The 27,915-nt window shown below is 41.1% G+C and overlaps 2 protein-coding genes and 1 long non-coding RNA gene across 3 annotated transcripts in view; 1 reads left to right on the top strand and 2 right to left on the bottom strand.

Annotated features, from left to right (window-relative positions):
* Positions 1-27,863, top strand: LOC133407821 (uncharacterized). Its single transcript, XR_009769216.1, has 4 exons — positions 1-114; positions 20,973-21,044; positions 22,983-23,055; positions 27,715-27,863. It is a non-coding gene; the product is annotated as an uncharacterized LOC133407821 (long non-coding RNA).
* Positions 20,886-24,284, bottom strand: cbln4 (cerebellin 4 precursor). The gene is given in 4 exon segments (XM_061686081.1): positions 20,886-21,125; positions 21,127-21,165; positions 22,326-22,442; positions 23,751-24,284. Coding segments are annotated over 4 exon segments (576 nt in total). The 5' UTR covers positions 24,012-24,284; the 3' UTR covers positions 20,886-20,966.
* LOC133407785 (uncharacterized) overlaps positions 26,797-27,915 on the bottom strand; it is a 41,019-nt gene continuing 39,900 nt past the window's right edge. Inside the window, exon 12 of the mRNA XM_061686030.1 lies at positions 26,797-27,802. Coding sequence (XP_061542014.1) covers positions 27,701-27,802 — 102 coding nt within the window. The 3' untranslated portion in view covers positions 26,797-27,700. The remainder of the gene's footprint in view (positions 27,803-27,915) is intronic.

The following is a 27,915-nucleotide window of genomic DNA, read 5'->3' on the forward strand; positions in this document are numbered from 1 at the left end:
GCTGGGGCAAGTCGAATCCACCACTTCCTCAATTGTCTCCTCTGCAGTCACGTGCCGGTGGCTGTCTGATCTCGTGTCTCCAGTGAGACTGTACATGACCACAAAGTCATTTATGTAAGTATTTATCATTTAACTGCTTTGAACTTCAAAGTTCATTTTGTATGCATGTGTGTAATGTTGTTTGAGGAGTCTAATTTTTTTTTGCTTGCGCATATGTGGTGTTCAAGTGAACCACCAGAAGTGGTGCAATTTTCAATTTCAAAATAATTGTGTCTACCGGAAGTGCTGTGTTTGTTGCTTAAATGTTGCTGGCTTAACATGGTTTTGATAGACTAGAATAGAAGAGAACATCCTTTTATTGTCACTATACAACGATTTGCTTTGTAAAGTGTACTTTCTCTTAGCAAATCACACTGACACAACTAAACATGTATAGCCGAAAAGAGGAGTTGTAGTCAAAGGAAAAACTGAAGTAAAGGAGAAGTCACACACATTTTTTATTTGTATTTTCATGAGGGCCCTAGAAGGGGTTAATCTATTCAATTTGCTACCTTAAGCATTTTTTTAGTTTCATGTCCATTTGTGCATTCTTGTTATTTGAGCTGTCACATGATTTGTGCGTGGGTGGTAATGTCACAGTGGCTGGAGGAGCAAAACCCGTGATGCATTGGTAGAAGATTGTGTGTGTACAGGATTCTGAATTTGTTTGGCTGTGTGCTTTCATGACAAGTGAGTAGACACAAAAGTACACAAGTGCCCTGTTAGCAATAGCCAGTACCTCCCTGTTATTAGTGTTTCATTCAACATTAAGTACTGAAAGATGCCGTGTAGCAATTGCGGCCAAATAAAAAATGATGAATAATAAAGTCTCTCTCTCTCTCTCTCTCTCTCTCTCTCTCTCTCTCTCTCTCTCTCTCTCTCTCTCTCTGTAATGCCAATCATTGTTATATTCCGTTTTTCTATATTTTGTAAAGTTGCGATGTTGTAGTGGTGGTAATAAGGGCTTCATTAGGTCACTTAAATCTCCACTTAAGGCCCAGGTCCCAAATGCACTTCCCGCCACTGCAATTTTATATAGGTTGAAAAGGATTTTCAAATCATTGCATTTTGTTTTTATTTCCAATTTACACAACGTTCTTACTTATTTGGAACTGGGGTTTGTATTTCAAATTTACAATTGCTATTGGCATGTGTGTACCCTTTGGTAAGACCTTATTTTGGTGAAAATAAATTACAATTCTCACCATGCATACCCAATCAATCATATTTCCTAAATAAAATAGTATTATACAATATATATACAAAAAGCTCAACTCACTAATAGATAAGATGCCAACAACCCAACAGTATTTGCTTTGCCCCATCTGCAGTTGAGTAAATAAACAAAACAGCCTCGAATTCTCAGGAATAAGGCAATATACTGTCAGTTTAATGTATTTTCTTGTATTATTATCTTCAACATCTTACAATGTCTCTGTTTGTCACAAGGTTTAAAACACTTCTTTGTGTGCTAATCATGTTTCATGCGTCACCTGTGACCTCACGCCGCCATCTAATGAGCCTGAGGTCAATTGGCGTTCAACAAGCTGATCATGTGGAGGAGCCTGCTGCTGGCGCAAGGCAACACAATGACTGCTTTGACCCTGTTTAAATGCACATTTAAAGATTTCGCCAAATGAGTTTGTTCAGCAGGTGCGCGTGTTGGCTCATTTAGGATGCATGTCAAACTCTTCCCGTTTCACTGAATGGTTTTTGTTAAAAGTCAAATTCTACAGAATGATGTGAATCAATGATTCATTTTCACTTTTCAGAAAGTTGTATTATCCATCCAATCCAATTTCTTACAATACCCACAGACGAGCAAAAATGTGGATGGCGCTACACAAATTTTCTTTGCAGTTTGGCCTTGGCAGGATATTTTAGTCCCCTCTGCAGAGGTGGCAAAAGTACTCTCACGCTGTACTTAAGTAGAAGTACAAACTAATGTAAAAAAAAGAAGTACTGGTTCAGCTACTGTACTCTGAACTCCAGATGCTGAAATGTGCCTAAAAGACCCAACGTGTAGGATTGTATCTTAAAAAAAAAACATAAGTCAAGGCAGTTGTATCTCAAGGAATCACTGTATTCAGTAAAATCCATCCATCTATCCATCCATTTTCTGAGCCGCTTCTCCTCACTAGGGTCGCGGGCGTGCTGGAGCCTATCCCAGCTCTCATCGGGCAGGAGGCGGGGTACACCCTGAACTGGTTGCCAGCCAATCGCAGGGCACATACAAACAAACAACCATTCGCACTCACAGTCACACCTACAGGCAATTTTAGAGTCTCCAATCAATGCATGTTTTTGGGATGTGGGAGGAAACCGGAGTGCCCGGAGAAAACCCACGCAGGCACGGGGAGAACATGCAAACTCCACACAGGCGTGGCCGGGGATCGAACCCGGGTCCTCAGAACTGTGAGGCTGACACTCCAACCAGTCGTCCACCGTGCCGCCCATTCAGTAAAATATATTACAAAAAAAAAAAAAAAAAAAAAGATCAGCTCTACCAAAAAGATTGTTGCGAGGCCTGCTGACCATCAAATTGTATTTTACTTATCTTATTGATGAGATTGTCAGATGCTTTTGACTTCAATCATTCAATCAATCAAACACTACTTTATTTTAAGCAGCACCTTTCCTGCTTGAAAGACGCAAAGTGCTTCACACAACTGGTAAAAGACAAATCCCTTTTAACCACAGCAATATTTTTCCCCACATACACGGGCCATCTCACACCCCCCGTGCCATATGTTATAGTGTTAACAGATGATTAATAGACATGATATGGCTGCTGAGATATTGTTAAGAACAGAGTGGAGTGAGGAAGCGCCATCGAGGAGGGCCAGCAGCAGGAGTCACTTGCAGCTCATAGCCACAGAGACAGAGGAGTCCAAAAACAAAAATAAATAAACGAAACCAATAAATAAAAAGTACGGGTAGCTCACTGGAGTAACTTAAAAATGTAAATAAAATGCTAAATAGATTAGTTAAAACTTAACTAAGATAAAGGGATAGGTATAGGCATCAAAATATTGTGCTCTCTGCATCCAAGAGTTACCCCATTAGGCTGTTCCATAGACAAGGGCAGAGGACCCGGAGTGACACCTTGTAGTTGTAGTTGCAGTACAGACAGGACCTGAGTTTGTGCAAGGGTTAATATGGTGTCACAATATCAGCTAGGGGTGAGGCCAAGAAGGCTTCTCTCAGTTACTAAAAGAACCTTTAAATGTCCCGTGGGAAATTGGGGAGTCCGAGAAGAATACAAATCCACCCGAAAGCAAAAGCAAAACCACTTACTATCTAAGTGGAACCAAAAGATCCACTTTTTGAGTGGAATACATTAGACCGGTTTTAAGATCACTGCATTGACTCCCTGTGTGTTTTAGGATTGATTTTAAAGTGACACTAAACAGGCCCAAAAAATGTCATGTAAATTCAACACACCACAGTAATGTAAACAAGCCTGCCAAATTTGAATGAATAATTCAAAAAAATCGCTAAGCATATAAAATCAGGCTTTAAAACTTGAATAATAAGGGTCGCCTCTCAGCTCTCAGATGCTGTGGGCGTGTCAAATGGATGCGCCGAAAAGAAACAAACATACTGAGGGGGTGATAGCTTATATGATGTAAAATCACGTTAGGAGGCTTAACTTGTGGACTGTAATTAGAAAAATAAGTAAGTTTTTGTTTTTCCTCATTTTTTTGGGGAGCTTAAAAAACATCACTGAACTGTTCTGTAAGTTGAGGCATCCAGCAAAGATGCATTTTCAGAGCGTAGCCATCGTTGGCTTGCTAACTGCACACTGGAGTGCTAAATGGGCCTTGTTATGGAAGCTAACTCCCAACTGGGCAGCATAGCCAAACCAAACGACGTCTCTGTCCTTATATAGTGGAGGAGGGAACTCGCATTAGAAAGTATACGCCCCAGGCCCGTGATGTCACGGGGCTGTGTTTTAGCCCCGCCCACAAAATCAGGACAATTCAAATGGTGAGAAGGATGCTTAAGTTTTAGCTCAACAATTCAGCACTATATTATTGTCTTTGCAAATGGTTTCAGCACTTCAAACATATTTAATGTATTTAGAAATGAAACCCGAATTTCTGCTTCGTGCCACTTTAAGGTCCTTTTACTAGTTTTCAAATGTCTAAACTGGTCTTGGGCCATCATATCTATGCTTTTATCATATCAAGAAGAACAAAAACGTCTGGAGAGGCTGCATTCTGCAACTATGGCCCGCACCTTTGGCATAGACTGCCAGAGGGCATCAGGACCGCGGAGACTGATGTTTTTAAAAAGCGGCACAAAACTCACCTGTTTGGTTTAGTTTTCAACTGATTTCTTAATTATTTATTTAGAAATGAAGGTCATCGTGGTCTCTGTGGCGGCATCCTCTGTGGCACCCCTCAGTGTGGATGGCTCCCACAGGTTGTCTTTCTTCACCCAGGGTCCTCAGTGCCTTGTCATGTCTCTACACTGTTAATATTAATATGAGCTGTGCGCGTGCGTACATGCAAGTGTATGTGTGTGTGTTCATCTGGGTGTGTTTTGCGTTTATATGTGGAGATGGGAGGGGCGGGTTCTTGTATATTTCTTGCTAAACTGTTTTTGTGCGATTTTTGCTGGCACCTTGGCCTTGAGCCTCCACGCAGACATGTTGGTTCATTTAAGGACGTACATCAAACTCCTCTTGCTCTTTCTGTAGGTCTTGGTAGGTAATACCTCTTCCATTCACCTCCACATGAAAAATGCCGTCATTGTCAATCAAGTCACTTATGCACTTATTTTTATAGGAGCTGCCTTGACAGGAAGTAGACCACCCCTATCCTTCACCACAGATGAGACAACGGCGGCTCAATGTCACCATGACGTGCATGCTAGCGTCAACTTGATATAATGCAACTCGCTCACAGAACCATGCAAAGGTAAAATTCGGTAGGGGGGCGGGGTTTATGCTGAAAGCTGGGATGTCACTCTTAGTTAGCATCATGACGTCGGCAAGGATGAGCAGAACGGTAGATTAGATCCCTTTTGATATTAAATGATAATTAAATTTTAAGAAACATGACCAAAAAAAAGTAACTTGTTATCGAAGATCAAGGTAGAATTTAGAATTTCCTGTAATTTCCCAAAAAAAGGCTTAATCCAGGCTCTTTCTATTTTGTGTGTTGTTGTATTTTATGATGACAGCGCGTCTGCCTCACAAACAGGGGATCCGGGATTGAGTCTCTGTTGGAACATCATCTGTAAGGACTTTGGATCCTTCTCTCATGACTACATGGGTTTTCTTCCTCCCACAACCCAAAAACATGGTTCACTGAAGACTATTCGGTCCATAGCTGTGAGTGATTGCTTGTCTAGATGCCTGGCAACCAGTCCAGGGTGTACCCTGTCTCTCTCTGGGTTAGGCTCCAGTTACCTTAAGAAGAAATGAAAATGGCTTTACCATAAGGAATTGTTTAAAAAAAAAAAACACACATTTATTTCTGACAATTAAAAAGGTGAAAAAAGGTGCAAATCACCTCTGCATTATGCCTTTGTTGTGTGCTTTATCATTGATAAGAAAAAAAACTGGAGCTATTTTTACATTTGTGTGATGTTAAGGTAATCTTTTTACTATGGAAATTGTGAATTTTTTTTACATATTTTGGAAAACAGGCAGGTATATATTGACGACTGGATAGCACGTGCGCCTCACAGTTCTGAGGACTGGGTTTCAAATCCCGGCCCCACCTGTGTGGAGTTTGCATGTTCTACCCGTGCCTGTGTGGGTTTTCTCCGGTTATTTCCTCCCACATCCCAAAAACATGCATGATAGGTTGATTGAAGACTCTAAATTGCCCGTAGGTGTGAATTTGAGTGCGGATGCTTGTTTATAAGTGCCCTGCGAAGCAAGCAGTTCCGATTACCTGGGCGAAGATTTGCCACTTTTAAGCAATGATAGGATTGGACAAAGCACTGTGATGTCAAAGCCAAAAGCTAAAGCAGAGCTGCAGTGTCGCTGGTCACACAGAGAAGTGTTAGTTTATCAGCTGGAGCTTCTGATACTGGCACCAACACCAGAGGTGTGGACTCGAGTCACATGACTTGGACTCGAGTCAGACTTGATTCATGAATTTGATGACTTTAGACTCGACAAGCTGTTACAAGACTCGCAACTTGAACGGCAATGATTCACGACTTCACCCCTTTGAATTGAAAGACTTGCCACTTTCACCAAAACAAACAAACGAACACACTGCACTTCTCTCTCTCTCTCGCTCTCGCTCTCTCTGCACATTTATGTATATGTGTGTGAGTTGCAGGCACGCATCCAATCAAGTTCGATCACGTTTTGATCCGACAGCATCCAATCAAGTTGTAGACCAAATACCAAACAAGAAATGGTAATTATTGAATATGCCAGTTTGAAAAATGAGAAGAAAAAGAAGGTTAAATAGTGATACCAAAAATAGTGTTGTTCTGGTACAAAAGTTATGAGGTGGTAAACAAAAAACGAGTCTCAGTATGCAAATCATGCAGGTCAAGCATTACGGACAGTGAGGCAACAACGTCAAACTTAGTTCGACATCTGTAGCTGCACAAATAACTGTAATCAGCACTTTAATAATGTCCTGTCTGCAGTATAATTCATTAATTTCTCTTCCTTGTGCAGTACTATTTTTGCACAGTTTTTTTTGTTTGTTTTTTTCTTTTAAATCTCTATTCCATACTGTGTATCACACAGTGAATAAAAACTGTCATTTAAAAAAAAAAAAAAAAACCTGTGCTCGGCAAGTTAGCCTTCCAGACTTAAATATATATATATATATATATATATATATATATATATATATATATATATATAACATCACCGCCTTAAGCATGAGATGTACGCTACACAAGTCTGACATTTTTTGCAATAAATCTCAACATAATTGTGTGAAAACATCCATGAGCGCTATCAATATAGAGTTCAAGTTGTGTCAGGGTGATGTGTACTTGTTTTGTTCAGATTAAAAAAAAAAAAAATTAAAACATTAAAAAATAAATAAAAAATAACGCTCCCTGACAGGCCACACAGTGCCTAGTGATGGTTGCTAAGGAAGAGATGCTGGGTGGGTCAGGGACATATTTTATTGCCCCAGAGCAGATATTTGTTTTGTTCCGTTTAGCGGTCGTGGGGAAAACGGGATTTTCAATAAAGTTTTCTCTTGTTTCATGGGTGCTGAGCAGATTGATGAGATGCATGGCAACACATCATCATGAGCCACTGTGTGTTTGCTCATTAGACTGCATCCCGCTCTTACTAATGCTTATTTACACTTCACTTCAAGGGGTGTTATGTTACCTTGTGGACGCAATCAAGCGGAACAGCGCACATCTAAAAAATACAAAAGAAGAAGAGACACTTAGAACAATTGACCTTTTTTGGGGGGTATTTTGACCATATTTCATTTTCTGAAAAGAAATGCTCTAAAAGACTATTTGTTTTGCGGAGTTATGTTGTCAGTAGTTTATAAAATGAAAGTGTTTTAATTATACTCAAACATAAACCTATAAATAGCAGATTTAAAGAAACTGATAGTTTTGCGGTGGTCTCTTAATTTTATTCAGAACTGTGTATACTTACAAACCATTTGGTGATGTCGCTCACGACACTTCAAGCCTTGCAGAAGACCTGTGAAGGCACACAGGTGTTGTGCACGTGTTCAGTGTTTCTTTTTAAAGTGACATTGCCAACTATTGGCCAGGCATTCATATTACAGTGTTTCCACTCGGTTCCCTCTGGGAAAAAAAACTGTTGCCAAATTCTGCTTTTTAGTTTAAAATGGCGTACTTTAACCAGGATTCCTCACTGCATCGTGACGTGTCTGTCTTGCCTGTATGTGCCCAAATTCACCAAAATAACGTAAAAATATCATGCGCCAAAAGTTAGACTTAGTCCCAGTAGGCGTACATGTAGATGGACTTTCTGACACCAAAATCTCACTCCGCCAAGAGCATCTCCAAGTGCACAGTCTCGCTGCACCGACACGCCCAGCTAGGCGCAGACGAGTCCTGAAGCATTCCTAGACTGTCAAGGGATTTAGAATAGAATAGACCAAGCCTTTTGTAGTCCCACAATGGGAGATTTCTGGTTTTCCAGCTGCAAAAAGGGCAGTTTTAGCGCACAGGCATTATACTGTATGTATATATTAATATACTTGGCAAATAAAGAGGTTTCTGATTCTGACGTGAATTGCAAACTGTAAATGACTAAATATACTGTACATGCCTGTTTACAGACCAATTGCAGACAGCTTTGGCTAATTAAAAGAATGCTTTGATCAAACAATTTAAAGTGAAATGTTACAGAGGTGTCGAGTAACAAAGTACAAATACTGCATTACTGTACTTAAATAGATTTTTCTGGTATCTGTACGATTTTTTACTTTTACTCCTTACTTTTTAACACAAATATCTGTACTTTATACTCCTTACATTTTGAAAATTAGCTCGTTACTTTTAAAACATTCTAAGGTTAGTAATGGCATGGCGTAAAAGACGGGATGTAGCGACACGAATATTGCCCACATTTCGCATGCATCAAAAGCCTTGCCTGATCAAATTTAAAGTGAGCGCTCAATCTGGTGTGTGCGAGCGGTGTTAGTGGTTTGTTGCCCCCCCGCTTCGAGAAATGCGGGGTAGTGGCACATCGTGGAAGAGAATGTCAGGTGGCGCTGTTCGACACCAAATTGAAGGCTATTATCCTTTTGAAGTGTTGATGGTCAACGTGTCCTGCACTTCACATTAGTTCTTGCAGCTAGCTAGCTGCTGCCTTTATCAATGAGCGAAGCGATAATCACAGCTCGGTTGTCATGCCGAGTGGCTGGCTCATTCTCCTATTTCCTGAGCTAGATTAAGTGCTTAAAATCCTTCCTAATGATTATTATATAACAAGTGAATCATCTCAGTGCAACTTCTATTGGAAAGCGCATCACTATATTACATATATTTTTATTACATTACATTATATATATATATATATATATATATATATATATATATATATTACAATAAATATTAACAATGACTAATACTGTGATTAAGTTGTAACTTTTAGGCCAGCAGAGAAGGCTCTGAAGGCCTTCACTGTACACTACTGCCCAAATAACACAAAACACATTACACTTGAGGACTTTGAGGTCATGACCTTGTTATTTCTTCCTCAGTGGAAAAAAAAGAAAGGAAATGTTTTCTATTCTGTACATCCACTGTGTCTGCTCCAGGCAGACTGCTGCAGTCACATTACATTACAGCCTAGGCAGTACAGAATTTCACTTTTACATGTATTCCCACACAGGACACTGATATACAGTAAATACTGTACAAAGCATACTAACAAACTAACGTCAGTAGCTTTAATTGAACTGTGACGCCACATTAACAGCCTACAAATGGTCGTTTCAGCGTTATTAGTGATTAGGGATGGGAATTGATAAGATTTTTACTCTTCCGATTCCATTTTCGATGCTGCTTAACGATTCGATTCTTTATCGATTCTCTTATTGATTCTCAAATTTGTAGTTTGGGGCAGAAGAAAATATCCACGGGACTTTAAATAGAAAAAAAATAATGAAATGAATTGAATCAAATAAAAAAATGCTGGAACGGTGACCACTGGTTAGCACATCTGCCTCACAGTTCTGAGGACCGGGTTTCAAATCCCGGCCGTGCCTGTGTGGGTTTTCTCCGGGTACTCCGGTTTCCTCTCACATCCCAAAAACATGCATGGTAGGTTAATTGAAGAGTCTAAATTGTCCGTAGGTGTGAATGTGTGTGCGAATGGTGGTTTGTTTGCATGTGCCCTGCGATTGACTGGCGAACAGTTGAGGATGTACCTCGCCTCTCGCCCGAAGATAGCTGGGGTAGGCTTCAGCACGCCCACGATCCTCGTGAGGAGAAGCAGTTCAGAAAATGGATAGAAAAAATGCTGGATATTATATCCAGGTTTCTTGTTATAATACATAAACGATATAATCGAAGAAAAATGACTAAAGTGCCGCGGTGCGGGTTATGCATGCAAGTTCCTGCGTTGTAAAGCATATGACGTATGTTCTTCTGCTCTTCCTGAGCGTATTTTAAGCTGTTTAATGACACCCCATTTGGAGTTTACAGACAGTTAATATAACAATACTCACAGGCATATATTCTTTCTAACCTGTGAAAAAAAACATTGCATAAATGTCTATCATGACGTTCTTCTTCTACTCCTTTTTTTAAGCTTACAGTCACGTGTAGCTCCATGCATGCATCGCACCAAACTGACCCTGAGAGGCCAAGGGAAGCTTCTAGTCGCAGTTTTTGGCAGGGTGTATTTTAGCTCAACACCCGGAAAATTTGCATGTGCTCGTTCCCGGAATACATTGCGATAGTTACAATGTTCGCAGCGATCACATGATTTTCAGCATGTGTGTACCAAGTGTCGAAACACTGCATCACCACTCCTCCGCTTCATTTGGTCGAATTAGATTCGAGCACACGGGCTCGAGCAGAACATCCTTACTTGACGAGAGTCCTTTGGTGGCCATTGAAAGCAGAGGGAAGATAAATCATGTTGACCGATGTTAGCTAACTTTATTTATAATACATGCTGAGCATTTTTGTGAAGCTATGCCGTTCTTGGACTGCATCTACTGATGATACTACTGTGAAGCTAGTGTTAAAAAGAAAGAGATGGTCAGAGGAAGAACAAAATGACGAGGATGATTCACAGGTGAAAGTCAAAAACCAAGCTCAAGAAGAGTTGGATTCCTTAGCTATAAAATTCACTAGCTGGCCTAGACAAGAAGTATTTGGTTTACATATTTTCGCGTTCACAAGTGTCCCAGGTCCTGACCTATACAGTACATACCTTTGTCAATGTAGCATTAAATGATAGTCATACTTTATACTTCCCACACCATAGTTTTTTTCCCCCCAAAATCATTTTTCAGGCATTTACACAGCATAGAAATAATGTTTTCTTCATAAAATATTGGTGCGTGATATATCCCACCACCATGTTTTTGAGAATTACTGTTTTGGATAACCCATTCAGTGATTGAATAGGCAGTCTTTTACCAGTAAATTGTGTTCCTCAAACATCCACTAATCAGCATATGATGCTGCCATCTTGAATAGTGTCTAAGATACTTCATGAGCAATCTCTAAAATAAATTTTGTTATCCATAATGCACATGGCAACTATGGCAACATGGCAACTAAAAAAATTGTCTTTTTAGAAAAAAAAAAATTAATATAGCTTAAATGAGGGGGAGGAGTTAGCTCAGGCGGTAGGGGCGCTCGCTCGGCGTGTCGGGGTCGCCGGATCGATGCCCGCCCGAACCCCAACCCCTCCTTGTCCTTGTCCTTGTCCTTGTCCTTGTCCTTGTCCTTGTCCTTGTCCTTGTCCTTGTCCTTGTCCTTGTCCTTGTCCTTGTCCTTGTCCTTGTCCTTTTAGGCGGCATGGTGGCCCGACTGGTTAGAGCGTCAGCCTCACAGTTCTGAGGACCCGGGTTCAATCCCAGGCCCCGCCTCTGTGGAGTTTGCATGTTCTCCCCGTGCCTCTGTGGGTTTTTTGCGGGAACTCCGGTTTCCTCCCACATCCCAAAAACATGCATTAATTGGAGACTCTAAATTCCCCGTAGGCATGATTGTGAGTGCGAATGGTTGTTTGTTCCTATGTGCCCTGCGATTGGCTGGCAACCAGTTCAGGGTGTACCCCGCCTCCTGCCCGATGACAGCTGGGATAGGCTCCAGCACGCCCGCGATCCACGTGAGGAGAAGCGGCTCAGAAAATGGATGGATATATAGATTAAATGATGTGGGTAATATAAAGGACGATTCAAATTCCATCAACCGTACAGCAAAAAGAGAAATTTTTAAATGAGGGTGAGTAATTTAGTTAGTTATCAACTCAGTAACAGGCCCAATTAATGGTACTTATACAATAATTATTGTTTATGATATCAAATTAAAGTTAAAGGGGACCTTTTGTTTCATCATGAGATTGAATGATAATACAAGACTTTCTGCAAAATTATGTGCCTTTCATTCAAAATTGTCACCCCATAATAGTCACTATGTGATTTTATGGTTCTACAAATGTCTGGGAGAAGAAATCAGTTCTGCTTGCAATTGTTATGTAATGCAGAGGGTCCAAATAAGTCTATAAAAATCAAACATTGCAATTTTAATGCGCTTAAAAATATTCATCTTTTTCCCCCAAGTGGCCACTAAAAATATAGACCTCTCATTAGGCAAACAGCCAGTGTATTTTCTCATGATACATGTTCATAAACACAGAGCCCTATATTCAGTCAAAGTGCTAAGGTGCTTGGATGCCTCTGGCTATCACAGAATAGTTTTATCCTTTAATCAAAAAGGTAACATCAGTGCAGGCATCATGCATGATTTGAAGCAGTTTTAAATCAGTGACAAATATACCTTTTCTTGTGGAAAACTTTTCATGTTAAATATCTTGTCTTGGATGACACCCTTTTACATTCTCGGTTAAAAATCATCTTTGAAACTTTGCTTATGTTAAAACATTAATGGAATCAGTTTGCACATTTCCACGCTCGCTGAAACCTTACAGTCGGATCGCCCCAATTATGACCTCCGTATTTCTAAAATCTGGGTTATGGCCCTGTACACACATATCAATAATCAGGCCCAATTCGGGTACCATCTTCCAATCAAAGCCAGCAAAGGCCCAATTTTTGGATGTCTCTAAAAGATTATCCTAAATGATTATCCTGTGATGTGAGGTGTGTTAGGAATGATTATATCCTCCGAGTTGTGCGGGGAAAACGGTCTCGCCAGACATCGTAACTGTTAAACGGTTGCAAATCCTAATGTGTGGTAATGTGCGGGGAACCATATATTCCGTTATTGTATTGTGAACGGAGTAATATCCAATTAGGAATCAACCTAGCGCTTAGACACAAATGGAGGAACATCTGGTTGTGTTGAGTGTTTGTAGAACGTGACTCGCAAGTCATTCACCACAATAAAAGGACAAGAGTTTGTAGCCACAATGTAGTTACCAGATAAGCTAACAGGTTGTAAGTTTTCTAGATACGAGCCAGATAAGCTAACAGGTTCCTAGGTTCTTCTTCTTCTTCTACAACAACTACTACTACTACTACTTCTACTACTACTACTACTACTACTACTACTACTACTCTTTCTTCTCCTTTGTACTTTCTGTCAGTGTAGATGTCCTGTGGTACCACGCTGCCTCTCACAGGTCAGACTTACAGTAGTACTACGACAGACATCTGGTTGGCGGAGGAGACTCATGTTAATCGGTGGAGATATCGTTAGGCGTGTGGTGTGCTGTGTTGGTTATCTTGAGTACACCACACACTGTAACAGCAGTAAGAACATACAGGGCGAGTTTTTCTTTGTCATGTGTGGGAGATCTCCCGATCCCTAAAAAAAATCTGTTAAGATGTTAAAAGTCAGTATGTGTGTACCCCATTTTAGAAATTAAATTCAGCTAATTCTGAGTAAAATTATTAGAACGGTCAAGTAAATCAAAAAGTGTTTTGTGTGGAAGTATCTTTGACCCAAAGTGGACTTTTCTTACAATCTTCTCAAATAATTGTTCCAACAGGGAGAACAAAACAAAATATATTTGTAAAGGAAAAGTACAATATTGCACTCAGTGGAACGTCTGTGTGATATGATAAAACCTTACGAAAGAAGCACAAGTTCAAACGATGAGATCCAAACCCCCAAAGAGTCTCTCTTATCTGTCGCAGTTAAATCCAGTGTGGAGATAAGCTTTCAATGAAAGGTTTGCTTTTTTAGGTTGTGTCATTAGGAATGTTCATTTAGCTTTTAGCTGTTATTCCCCAAATGTTAAAAACTGCTGATGAAATATAATGTAAGTGGTGAATGTAAATCACGTAGGAAACATTGCGAGCATTGGAACAAAACAGACATGTCAATCCAACAGCATTCATTTGAAGATCTTCTCGTTCTTTCTTTCCTTTTTTAATCCTTTCTTTGTTTAATGAACTCACAAGAATGCTTGTTATCACCAGGATTACATATAATTGGTGCTAGGTGCGCATGTGCACTGCAATATTTAAAGCGTGTAAAGATTTTTGTGTGTTAGTGTGCATTTGCATACCAAGCATTTTGCATTTTCTTTCGGATAGTAGCGGGGGCTCGATTAGTGTTGTGTTGTTCGTGTTGTTCGAATGACGCATTTAAACAACCAAATCTTTTGAGTGAAAGTGAATGGAATCACTTAATGAACTGATTTGATACTTTCTCAGGTCAATTGAGCTTAGCCGCTGGCGTGAGCTGCACAAGAAAGTCGGTCGCAAACCGTTGGAAGGCACTGGTGGCCCAGCTTGTAGGCGGTGTGCTTCGTGGGCATCGCAGTCTCACTGTGCTGGGGCTACGACGATCCATCAAAATATGGCTTAGTTAGGGCTGGGAGATTAAACAATAAAGATACATATCTCAAAATAAATTTTCTTTGTTTGAGACTTGGTCAATAGACTTTGAGAGATTGCATTTGACCATGTTTTGATAGCCGATACGAATAGCCAATAGTATTGCTCCGTGCTTAACCAAACATGTGGCCAAGTTAGGCTACCAACTCACCAACTAAACCTCATCATGCAGCAGGTGACTTCACATATCGTAAAAGTGAGTAATTTCTTCTCAGACCTGGCTGGATTTGCTGCATTATTTTTAAGATCTCCAAAGAGAACCAACAAGCAGCTCAGGACCGTCATCGCTCCCCGACGCCCAAATACAAGGTGGGTCAATTCGTCTGGCTCTCTTCCCACAACCTTCCCCTTCAAACAGAGTCCCGTAATATCGCTCCACGCTTCATTGGTCCTTTTCCCATCACCAAACTCATTAATCCCACTTCCGTCCAGTTAAAACTGCCACAATCCCCAAAGATTCATCCCACATTCCACGTCTCGTTGCTCAAGCCTGTCTCCACCTGGGACCTCTGCGTCCATAACAGTCCGGATGGTTCTTTTCTTCTTTGGCCCTGAGGACACGACGTCCACAATTTCCAAAAACAATTTGAAATGTGGACTCGCCGGACCACCGAACACTTTTCCACTTTTCATCAGTCCATCTTAGATGAGCTCGGGCCCAGAGATGCCGGCGGCGTTTCTGGGTGTTGTTGATAAATGGCTTTTGCTTTGCATAGTAGAGTTTCAAGTTACACTTACAGATGTAGCGCCAAACTGTATTTATTGACATTGGTTTTATGAGGTGTTCCTGAGCACATGTGGTGATATTCTTTACACATTGATGTCGGTTTTTGATGCAGTGTCGCCTGAGGGATCGAAGGTCACGGGCATTCAATGTTGGTTTTCGGCCTTGCCGCTTACATGCAGTGATTTCTTCAGATTCTCTGAACCTTTTGATGATATTATGCCACCTTATGCCACCTCTATTTTGCCACCTGTCGCAGCTTTTTTGGAACGTGTTGCAGCCATCAAATTTTTAGTTAATAATTATTTACTAAAAACAATAAAGTTTATCAGTTTGAACATTACATATTTTTGTCTTTGTAGTGTATTCAATTAAATATTTGTTGAGCAGGTTGTAGGTTTTCTAGATACGAGCCATCAAAGGACCTTCTTAACTTTCATGCCCAAACTTAAGATACGATTGTTGTATGGCGGCAGTTGGATCCACTCACTTCATAATAAGCAGCACTTTTGCTGATATAAATTAAATATTCTAAAATAATAATAATAATAATAATAAAAATAATAATAATAATAATAATAATAACAACAACAACAACAACAACAATAATAATAATAATAATAATAATAATAATAATAATAATAATAATAATAATGATAATAATAATAATAATAATTTTTTAAAAAAGAGCGGCACGGTGGGCGACTGGGTAGAGCGTCAGCCTCACAGTTCTGAGGACCTGGGTTCAATCCCCGGCCCCGCCTTTGTGGAGTTTGCATGTTCTCCCCGTGCCTGCGTGGGTTTTCTCCGGGCACTCCGGTTTCCTCCCACATCCCAAAAACATACATTAATTGGCGACTCTAAATTGCCCATAGGCATGACTATGAGTGCAAATGGTTGTTTGTTTGTATGTGCCCTGCGATTGGCTGGCAACCAGTTCAGGGTGTCCCCCGCCTCCTGGCCCATGACAGCTGGGATAGGCTCCAGCACGCCCGCGACCCGAGTGAGGAGAAGCGGCTCAGAAAATGGATGGATGGATAATAATAAAGAGGCTGTTGATACTACTAGTTGGAGTTTACGTTGTGTATTGAAAACAACCCCATAGCCTCCATCAAGCATACAATGGAAAATACCACAGCCACACGTGCTAACAATTAACATCACACAGAAAAAAATACAATAACACCAGCCAAGGGTGTTTAAAACAATTTGAAGAGGTGGACAAGAACTCTATTACGCCGGAGAAGTTACGGAGATACAGCGATGAAGCGTATTCTGTAGAAGACGTGAGCGATTCACGCGATTGGAAAGTGGAGGTTTACACAACAGCAGGTCACCTTAAAACACATAACATTGTTTAAAAAAAGAACTGCACGTCATGTGGGATGCAAATGTTGTTACTGTGTGTTTGTACGGTGGAGTGCAGGTGTTATCAGAAGACATGTAAAACAAAAGATTGTGAAACGTAACTGCTAACGAGAGACTCACAGAGACAGACACCCTGTTGGGAGGTGGGCGTAGAGCAAGTGTGGGAGTGTGAGAGAGAGAGTGCGGTCATGGAATGAAATAAACTCAAGGTAACACTCTATAGTTATGGCACCTGCCACAGATTTCCTCATTGGAGGTGAAAAGATTTAGTAACTCCGTGGACGCCTGAAATCAACAGGTCGTCGGTCAGGACAACAAACTAGCAGCGGTGTCTCAAGGGTGTGGCAATATTTGACTAAAAATGAAATCGCTAGCACAGTCAACTTAAATAAAATGCAAAATATGCAAGTCTATCCTTAAATATGGTCAATTCGCACCCATCTGAAGACGCATTCGCCCTCCTGTAACACTGAAAAGTAAGACAAAATACTGTAGCGTCTGCTTAGGCGATGACATGAAGAAAAGCGTCAATAACTTCTTGATTTTAAAAATGAACTGCTGATATCACCCAAAAAAAAATTCAACTCGTGTTTCTCAAGCATGTGTGTACCACGCTTTAGTGTCAATGAAACAACAACAGCAACACAAGTTGCTATGTCAAAGTACCTACACTGACATCCAACACTCATGCATTCAAATACTACGATTGTCTGTGTGGCTTTGGCTGATGGCTTTTTGGTCTTAGTTTTGTCAGTAAAAGCCGCTTTAAAACACCCTGGGCGAGTTACCCTTCAATATGAAGAGAAACTCTAAAATAATGAACTGTAACGGCCAAAAAGGAGACGATTCCTGTCAAAGTGCTTGAATGAGAGCCTCCTTCAACTTCAACCAGATCAAGCAAATGAGTAGCATCCATGTATGTCCATATGTGTTTTATAAAACACACCACAATTAGCGCAAATGTAAATCTTTATTTTCATCACTATATGCTACAGGAATACATTTAATTTTGGCAAACATTTTGAGCAGACTTAAATCGAATTTTTGTCGTGTCTGGAAGAGAAAAATGAACTTTTGTTTTAAAAAACGAACAAACAAAAAAACAGTTTAGGTTTCTCCATCAAATGGGCTGTTATGACTTGTATACACCCATTTTTATTTCTTGTGAGTATCAAAGTAACTGCGTGTGCCCCAAGGCCTGCCGAGACACTGCACGATGCGGTTGAACCCGATTGGACCGGATCATCGCGTAAAAATACACATTGAACGACTGGCTATATGGACGCCCTGAACAGCAAGCCTGTGTAGGCGTTTGATTCTGTATATTCAGTATATTGTACTTTATCACATTTCTTGAACCATAAAAAGATAGATTGATTCTTAAGGAAGAAACAGGTTGGCAAAGAAAGCAGACGTGGACGAGAATAAAAGTGCGAAGGTGGGTATTTTAAAAGAGGCTCGCCGACTCCATTCATTTGAACGGATCGAGCGAGGTACGGTATTTACGGCTTGCGTACATTTTGGCCACAAGCTTCACTTTTTCATCCACAGGCACCTTATACATTATGAATATAGTCAAGTACTAATGTAAAACACATTATTTGATGCTTTATATACTTCAATTATTTGTCTTTGGACAGCGCAGCGGCCTTTCGCCGTCTCTCTAGCTTTAAACCTGGAAATCTATTTTTAGTGTGAGCGAATGCTTATGTGCATTTTGACTGGCTGTTATCTGAGACGTTGTGACGGTGTGTGCCGGCGATTCACATTTTGAATGGTGGCAAAACCAGTGGCCATGAAAACAGTTGGCAAACCACGCACTTTGCGCGACAGTGCAGTCGGGTTCAGCCACGTCGCTCGGTGTGCGGCAGCCTTAAAGTTTGCAAAGTCGTCAAACCTTTATGGTGATAATTTTGACTCGAATCAACATAATTCTAAGGCTCATTGAGACACATTATTTTAACGTGAGGATTAATTGGCCTCAACTCAGCAAAATGTTGCCGCCAATGCCCATGATTAGTGCAACGCGTTTATTTTTCTTAGGCAAGGAATTAACCATCTGCATTCTGACAAACAAAAACAAGGACGTGCACTTTTTAATGTACAATGGAGCCTCTGAGGTTGAACGCCGATTTGTTCAGAATCTGAAACTATTTTGTAGAAATAGTCTGTTCCAGACGGCACGGTGGCCCGACTGGTTAGAGCGTCAGCCTCACAGTTGTGAGGACCCGGGTTCAATCCCCGGCCCCGCCTGTGTGGAGTTTGCATGTCCTCCCCGTGCCTGTGTGGGTTTTCTCCGGGCACTCCGGTTTCCTCCCACATCCCAAAAACATGCATTAATTGGAGACTCTAAATTGCCCATAGGCATGACTGTGAGTGCGAATGGCTGTTTGTTCCTATGTGCCCTGCGATTGGCTGGCAACCAGTTCAGGGTGTACCCCGCCTCCTGCCCGATGACAGCTGGGATAGGCTCCAGCACGCCCGCGACCCCAGTGAGGAGAAGCGGCTCAGAAAATGGATGGATGGATGGATAGTCTGTTCCATTGTCAAACCGTCACCATCATCAAACCTTTATTGACTGTACATGCAATGTTTTAAGACATTCTCAACTGTCATGCAAGTGTAAAGAAAAGTCTGCCACTGTTAATGATAACACGTGAAAACAAATAAAACAATCAAGTCTTACGTTTAATGATGAAGGCATTGAACTTGTTTACTGACCTTTCCACATTCTTAATTGTCATGCAAGTACAAAATGAAGTTACTGATCTTGAAACATAAAACAAACAATGCTGTCTTCACTTTGCTGACTAGCGGCAGCGTGCCTGGTGACACTCGAGTCTTACTGCTTTGATCGTGAGTCCGGCTGGGGCCTACTTCAGTGGACTTCCTGTACACATGGGGAAGCTCGGTTTCTGACTGTCCCGAGTCCAACATACGACATTTCGAGCTTACAAACAGTGCGCAGTTACATAGTTTGCGAAGCGCATAAAAGAAGACGCCGCGCTGAATGAGACCTATAATGTTAATGACCACACCAGACTGACGAAGCAATGTCCGGTGCTTTGAACAAAAAAGGCATGAATCTGTATGATTTTCTTTCCAACTTATTGAATGTTACCGCCATACTTACTGTTTTTCATTTGATTGTTTTATATTCATGGCCTACAAGAGTTTTTTCACATTCAACCAACGTAAAAATTTAGGTTAACGTCAATGCTGTAGAAATGGAACTTTGTCGTAAAAACCGGGATGTCTGTCTATTCTTCTTCTCGTCTCACATTCTCTTAACACACCTTGTAGAGGCTTCTCCTTCTTTTGGAATCAGTGTTGCGAAAAAAGCAACCAAAAAACCTAACACATGCTGCGTTAATTCACTGACATTCGCTGCACTTGCCCAATATGTTGATGTCTTGCGTGACATCATGCATGAGAGTGGTTGAAACTGCCAAGTCTTTATGTGAATATAGAGCCGTATCTTAACCCCGTAATCTGGTTCCATTCCGAAGTGCACAACCTCAGGGGCGTTCAACTTTGGAGGTTGCAATGCATGTGAGTTGATGAACATTTCTTGTCAGTAGAGGAAGTGATTCCCAACCAGTGCGTCGAGGCACATCAGTGTGCCGTGAGCGCTCTTCAGGTGTGCCGTGGGAAATAATAACATTCTATCTAATTGCTCCAAAAAATATGGTATCTTTGTTCATCTATTTATGCCAGTGAGGGATAGATGACAGACGGAACAAATAAATGCCTTTCGATTAGATGGCAGGAGTACATACAGTAATTAATGTATCCACTTTTTGTGACATTTTTGTTTGTTGGTGTGCTGTGAGATTTTTCAATTGTAACATATGTGCCTTGGCTCCATAGGTTGGAAATCACTGCATTAGAGACAACATATTTTTTCATCAGTTTAGACATGCCGTTTCAAATAACAGAGGACCCTTGGACATTCATTTATATACTGTACATAGGGTATGCAAAAAAAATAAAAGCTGTTGTCATAAAGTGGACATACAGTAGGTGTTTTTTTTTCAATCGGGCAGCGATGATATGTTTCCAAGATTTGTTACATTGAAAGCAAATACCATATCAAATGGGTTATGGCAACAAATCAAAAGGCAGCAAAAAGGCAGCAGATACACCTGAATGCAACAGCTGTCAGGACAACAAAGTGCTTCAGGACGTTGAACACTTCTCTCTGAGAGCAGCTGATTGATGAGATCACGTTAAACAAAGCAACATCAAAAACCTGTTTTGGGATGCTGCATTGGCAATCATGTTTTGTTTTATACAGCAATGACACATCACGAAAGAAGAGTCAGTCAATTTACAAACTGTTGTTCTTTTCTTAATTTTCACAGCGGAAAGACGAGAAAGCCAGAAAATGTCGAGTACTGCCATCCCCCGACCAGGTTGCCCTTCTCCAATTTCAGGTAGACTTTGTCCTCCTTTTCCAGATAGAGCAGAACTCCGTTTGTGGCAGCCTCGCGGGTTACATCCTTGTCCCCCGCGAAAGGCTGAGATGACAGGCCTCCCATTTAACATTAGGTTCACCTGTCAAAGTTAGGCAATTAAACAACTGTAAAAACATCTGCAGATTTTGGGGGCTCATTCAATGTGTAACGTAAAACATGCCGCTCAAATGTAGGTGTAAAAAGATGAATTGGGTTTGAAACTCCTCCTTCCTGTTCAAAACGGTGACCTGCTCACTGAAATTGAAAGAGTCCGGATGAAACCACTCGATAATGTTACAGTCGATGGTCTCTACTTGTTTTTCTGACAGATGGTCTAATACCTTCGTTAAGCACTGTACAGTATTGTATATAGTTGTCGTCTGAGGTCATTTTCATTCACCTATCAACATTCAACCTTCAGTTAGTGTGCACGCAATATTCCACTGTATTCTGAGTAGGACCAGCTTTCCCTGCAGTCTCAAAATGTTTCACGAATCTCACTTTTATTCAGAAACCTACTTAGTAGGCCACGACATTTATTTGGTGTCCAATTCTTATTTCCTGTCTGTTTCCAATGTTTTTGACTGTCCAGTTCCATGTCCATTTCAAGTGAGACATACTGCGATATGGCCGTGTTTATAAACTCGCATGTGCGGATGCCCAAATTGCACGTACTGTAATTCACTCCACAAGCATCAGCAATGGCTAGTGACAACATAAAAGTAAACACTAATACATAAATAATACTAATATTATGCATTTCTTTTCACAATTTAAACCGGTCAATTTGAATATTTATATTTCAAGACCAGAATTTATTTTACCTGATACCCTTATAAGAAACAACAGAAATCTAGGAAATTTCACCTGTACTGTCCAGTATGGAGGTATTTATTTCAGTCACACTGGATGAATTTTTGTCTAAAAAGTTACTGATTCGGTTTCCAGCCACTGAATTGTTTTGATCGTATCGTTGTAAATTAAATTGAATCGGCAACCACGAATCGTGATATGAATCGAATCGTTGCTAAAACTAATCATTACACCCAGAATGGACACGCCTCTGATTTACATTTTTATATTTAATTGCATTGTATTTCATGACATGACGCTCGCATTGAGACATCAGCCCCTTTAGACTGCACTCGCATTGGAAGATTCCGATCTGAAGATGTCCCATTCCAAAAATTCTACATTGTTTTATTTGAATCATTCCATGTGAATCAAGCCTAAAGGTTGGGGGTGGGGGGGACGACATACCTGTATGGTCTGACTCTGGTACACTTTAATGACATGGAAGTTAAAACTGTAGACTCCTTTTCTTGGGGACAAAAAGACGGACTCAAATGTGAAGAAGTTTCCAATATTTACGAGAACCTACAAGAGAAGATAGACAGAAGACAACATAAACTCACAGTCCAACTTTCTATGGTTTCCTAAATGATTGGATGGTTTGATCATCTGCTGCTTTATACTGCATCTGCTGTATAAGGATCCTACAGGCTTGAGATTTTTTCATCATAATTTGTCAGTCACATAGAAATTCATTGATTGTAATTTGTTTGCAGTTTAAAATTCCACTTGTATAGATACTGTACCTGCAAAACATGGGTGTAAAGTGAATGGAGTGAGGTTGCCCAGGCTGGGGAAATGAGTGCATCAATAACTTGACCTTTTTTGTTTACTTGTTAGATGATTGTAAGAACTGTTGTACCAACGAAACTTGTTTTAGTGCCCAACCCTGAGTCGTATTGTTAAATACTTGGAACCTTACGTTAAACAACATTTTATGGATGAAGGTGTCTCAAACGTCATGCAAAACTTTGGTGTTCCATTGTGCGGAATGTCACGTGAGACCTCAGTTCAGTGAGTATCAAAGAATTAACTCTTTGTGTTTTGCTTTTTCCTTGGATAAAGGTACACTTGGAGGAGTGTTAAGAGAAGAACACTATAGACGGCGAAAATCCTCGGCAGGCTCACGTTCAAAGCAGTAAGTCACAATATGCGATGTTGCTTGTCCTCAAATGTAAGCTTCATTGTTTTAACCTTTTACTATGAAGAGAGATAAACTTATTTTCACACGTGTATGACAATGACGAATATTCAAATGCTACTTTTAAACATTGCCTTTAATAAAGGAACAGATTAGTGTGACTTCCAGTATTTCCATTGGGGAAATCTGTATGTATCGGGAACAACCATCTTTCGAGTACTGAAACAAACAAAAAAACAAAACAAAAACACCATCTTATTAATTGATCATTGGTTTACTGATTGTCGACCAGTCCAGGGCGTACCCCCGGATCCAGCTGACCCACAACCCAAATGACTGACAAGCGCTATAGAAAATGGACGGATGGATGCATGGATTGACTCCAACCCCCATAGTCGCCACTACCTGTGGCAGTTTACATCTTGACTTGTTTTTCGTAATAAAAGCAAGCATATTGGAAGGACCTCATGCCTCCAAAAAAAAAAAAATTCTGTATTGTTGGGTGAAGTACCATGAGGATGTCTGGTTGATCTACAGGTGTTGTGCAGGATGGAATTCCCCCCCGCCCCCTCCACACACACACACACACACACGCGCGCGTTACATGACACTAGCACGAACAAGCCAGACAGTGACAAAGTCAAAATCACGGGAACTGTTGTTGTGAGCCATAACACACGGAGGTTGAGGACCTGGTCGAAGTAGATGATCCTGGTTTTGTTGCTCATCTCGGAGGGTTCGTGGTTGTTGCTCCTCACCGCCGAGAAAGCCACCTTGGAGTTGGCGGCGCGCACCGAGATGCCGAGCGGCGAGTTGGACGTCCGCCAGTCGGCGGCCGGGTTGGAGTCGCACACCACCAGACACTTGCCCTCCAGCACGACGGGCTCCGTGTCGTTCTGGGCTCGCAGGGCCGCAGCCAGAGCCCACAGCACGCTCCAGCCCAACACCCGCATGTCCGCGCCTTGTCCGCTAGCGGGTCCGCACGTGCGCCGCGTCCACGAGAGACACCCTCATCGCGCACGCCGTCAAATTCCCACGCCTGAGCGCGTCCTTAATCAAGCAAGCGTCAATGTTGGCTCCCACCGCCACTGACAGCGCGCGTCCTCTCCACGCTCGGGGCTGAAGAGATTTGCTCTCTGGTGCTGCAGGATTGCGCGCCCGAATGCTGCGGCCACCCTCTCTCACTAGACATTCATTAACAATGGCCAGGTACGCCCAACCCACGTCGCGCGCAGCGCCTCTTCAGCGAGCGCACCACGTGAATACATTTGACGGAAGGCAGGCTCTCGGATGAACCTTCGCTTGTCAACTGGTTCCGCGGATTTTGTTCAACGCAACACTAAAATGCAATTGGCATTATTGACAACAATTTCGCAAATGCTGCCAGGCGTGCTGGGAAGTCCACGGTCAACTCACTTTCCTGCTCACTTGTCACAGGGGCTGAAGACCCCCTTAAATTATTTGGTAGGATGTGTTTCTGGTGAAGTTTTATTGTCATAGCCCCCCCCCCCCCCCCCTAAAACCAATGTTCAGCGCCCCCCTAAAATAAAATGAGGTTTCCCAAAAATGGAATCCCTTCTCCCCTCCCCCCACCGTAAGGAACAGGTGCACTTTACCGTAACAAGCCAACGCTCCTCTTCATCCTTCCTCGATTAGATCACGTGAGAGTTTATCGCACACAGACAGGTAAAATATTAATAAATCTTACGTGTAGCTCTTCTGTGTACTTCAGTTCCAAGGATTAATTAGGAGGCGAGGTATGGTTCACTCCCACCTTAAGTATCTTGTGCACGCCAGATTGCAATTTACTAAGTTACAATTTAGGTGCCTTGCAAGTGTTATACTGTAACACATGCAACATAAAAGATAAAACAAGTCATCTCTGGGGTTCTCTAGTCGACCATTAGTATTGCATTAATACTGTATGTGTAACTCAGCTCACATCAGGTGTTTGGAGTCACATGGCTTCCGTAGGGCAAACGCGCACTCACTTCACGGCCATGACATAAGACTATGCTGATATGCATGTTTGTCATATGTTTTATTACTTTAGTGATTTGGTTTCAACCCAGGAGCTTCATTTTATGCATTCATTTGCAAATTTTCACTACAACGGGATCTGCTTGGTCTGGGTTGGCACTGCCCCTCTCGCTCCGAATTTAGCTATACGAACAGGTCATTCCTGTTTAATATAGAGTTGTTCTACAAACCCCAATTCCATTGTAGTTGGAACATTGTGTAAAAGTTATTAGTTATTTAATTCTCATACACCTGTTTGGAACATTCCACAGGTGAACAGGTTAATTGGAAACAATGATTGGGTATAAAAGGAGCATACCCGAAAGGCTCAGTTGTTCACAAGCAGGGATGGGGTGAGGTTCACCACTGCGTGAGCAAAGAGTCCAACACTTTAAGGACAATGTTCCCCAACATACAATTGCAAGGAATTTAGGGATTTTATCATCTACAGTCCATAATATCATTGAAATACTCAGATGAGCTGAAGAAATCTCTGCACATACTGTAAGCGGCAAACCAACATCGAATGCCCGTGACCTTCGATCCCTCAGGCGGCACTGCATTAAAAACATTGGGTCAAGGATGTTGCCCAGAAACACTTCAGAAAACCATTGTCAGTTAACACAATTTGTCGCTACATTTACACATGTAAGTTAAAACTCTACCTTGCAAAGCGAAAGCCATATATAAACAACATTTCTGGGCCCGAGCTCATCTGAGATGGACTGAAGCAAAGTGGGAAAATGTGTTGCTGTCTGAGGAGTCCACATTTCAGATCGAAATCATGGACATCGTATTATCTGGGCCAAAGAGGAAAAGGACCATCTTGATTGTTATCAGGGCAAAGTTCAAAAGCCTGCATCTGTCATGGTATGGGGGTGGGTAGGTGCCCATCGCATGGGTAACTTGAACATCTTTGAAGGCACCATTAATGCTGAAAGGTACATACATGTTTTGGACGAACATGCTGCCATCCAAGCTATGTCTTTTTCAGGGACATCCCTAGTTATTTCAGCAAGACAATGCCAAGCCACATTCCACACGAATTACAACAGTGTGGATTCATAGTAAAAGAGTGCGAGTGCTAGACTGGCCTGCCAGCAGTCTAGACCTATCTCCTATTAAATATGTGTGGCACATTAAGAAGAACAAAATACGACAACTGAGACCCCGGACGGTTGAGCAACTTAAATTGTTCATCAAGCAAGAATGGGAAAGAATTCCACCTACAAAGCTTCAACAAAGTTCCCAAATGCTTATTGAGTGTTGATAAAAGGAAAGGTGTTGTAACACAGTGGTAAATATGCCCCGCCTTTTTGGGAATGTGTTACAGGCATCAAATTCAAAATGTGTGAAAATTTGCAGAAAAAAACATACTTCATCATTTTGAACATTAAATATCTTGTCTTTGCAGTGTATTCAATTCAATGTAGGTTGAAAATGATTTGCATATAATTGTATTCTGGTTTTGTTTACATTTTACACAACGTCCAAACGTTCTTGCAATTGCGGTTTGTACATCAACAAAAATACTGGGATTCACTCTTTTTTTTTTACGCCCACTCAGCTGGTCTCTATTGGCAACTTGGAGCAGAGGTCTCCGCTGCAGTGCACAGTAGATGAAGGGCCATGACAGTTGGGGAAAACAATCAGACAGTCAAATTACTCCCAAAAATATTTATATAGGGAAAATGTTTATTCATACAGACTTTTATTCATACGACTCCCAATACAATCTATTTATCCACACCCCACAAAGCCATCTACTGGATTTGGTAGGGCACTGCCCCACTTTCCCAAAGGGCAAAATGGCCACTAAACAGTATAGTCCCCCAAAATGGTAAACATTTATTTTTGCATGAATTTAAATTATTCCTTCTTTGAAACAAAGCCATACAGTAGTGTGCAAAAGTATTCGCCCAACACTAGCTTTGTTGTTTAAGTTTAGTTTTCAGTCATGTTGACATAGTAACATAGTACATGATAAATGGACAAATAGCAAGATTACAAATAAAATACTAAAATTTGCAAAGGGGCGGTGCTTGCATCAAGGAAGAAGACATTACATTTCGGTGAGGATCTAGACAAAAGGTGCAAATATAGGAATTTACTTTTTCACCATTTGAGTCACAATGGCATCACCCCAGAATCACAATGGCACTGCCCATCTGTTCATCATCATCCAAGAACCAGGAAGAATTCTGCTAACTAACAAACGAATGGATAAACAAACACAAATATGACACTCCATGTTTTTCTGTTGTTGTTTTGTTTTTTGTCACCAAGAAGAAGAACAGGAATGTACACAGAAAAGGGAGATGCATTTAGTCTTATTGTGAAGCGAATTACCTCCCAGATACAAGCATTAATCTCCCTCTGCACATTTGTATTGCCTTTATGTTAATTAAAATATTGTTAGTACTGCTCATCAAGGTTTTATGGTTAGACCCTGAAACAGATTATTTATATTTCCTTTGAGAAATTTGTTTTGTTTGAGGGTCCACTGTTTGTTTTGCGTGTATGTAATCTAACATTGTTGACTAAAACTCATGGAAATGGGAATAGAAAGCACAGCGTTTATATTCTTGTCATGTCAGTAATGAATTCTAATGTCCATTGGCATCTACATAACATCAGCGCGGGCCCTCTTGAAGTCGTGGATGAACTGACAGATGAAGCCAAAGAGCTCCTGAGAGTCCTGGTCGGCCATCTCTCCAAACTTCACCTTGCAGAAAGAGAAAACACACACGGTAACTTGCTTGCAAGGACACACGCACATACTTGGAGCCAGAACAATTACTTCACAATTAGTGAGTGCAGTTTAGCCTAATTAGGGCA

This window comes from Phycodurus eques, chromosome 1 (assembly GCF_024500275.1).
Source record: "Phycodurus eques isolate BA_2022a chromosome 1, UOR_Pequ_1.1, whole genome shotgun sequence".
Taxonomy (NCBI): domain Eukaryota; kingdom Metazoa; phylum Chordata; class Actinopteri; order Syngnathiformes; family Syngnathidae; genus Phycodurus; species Phycodurus eques.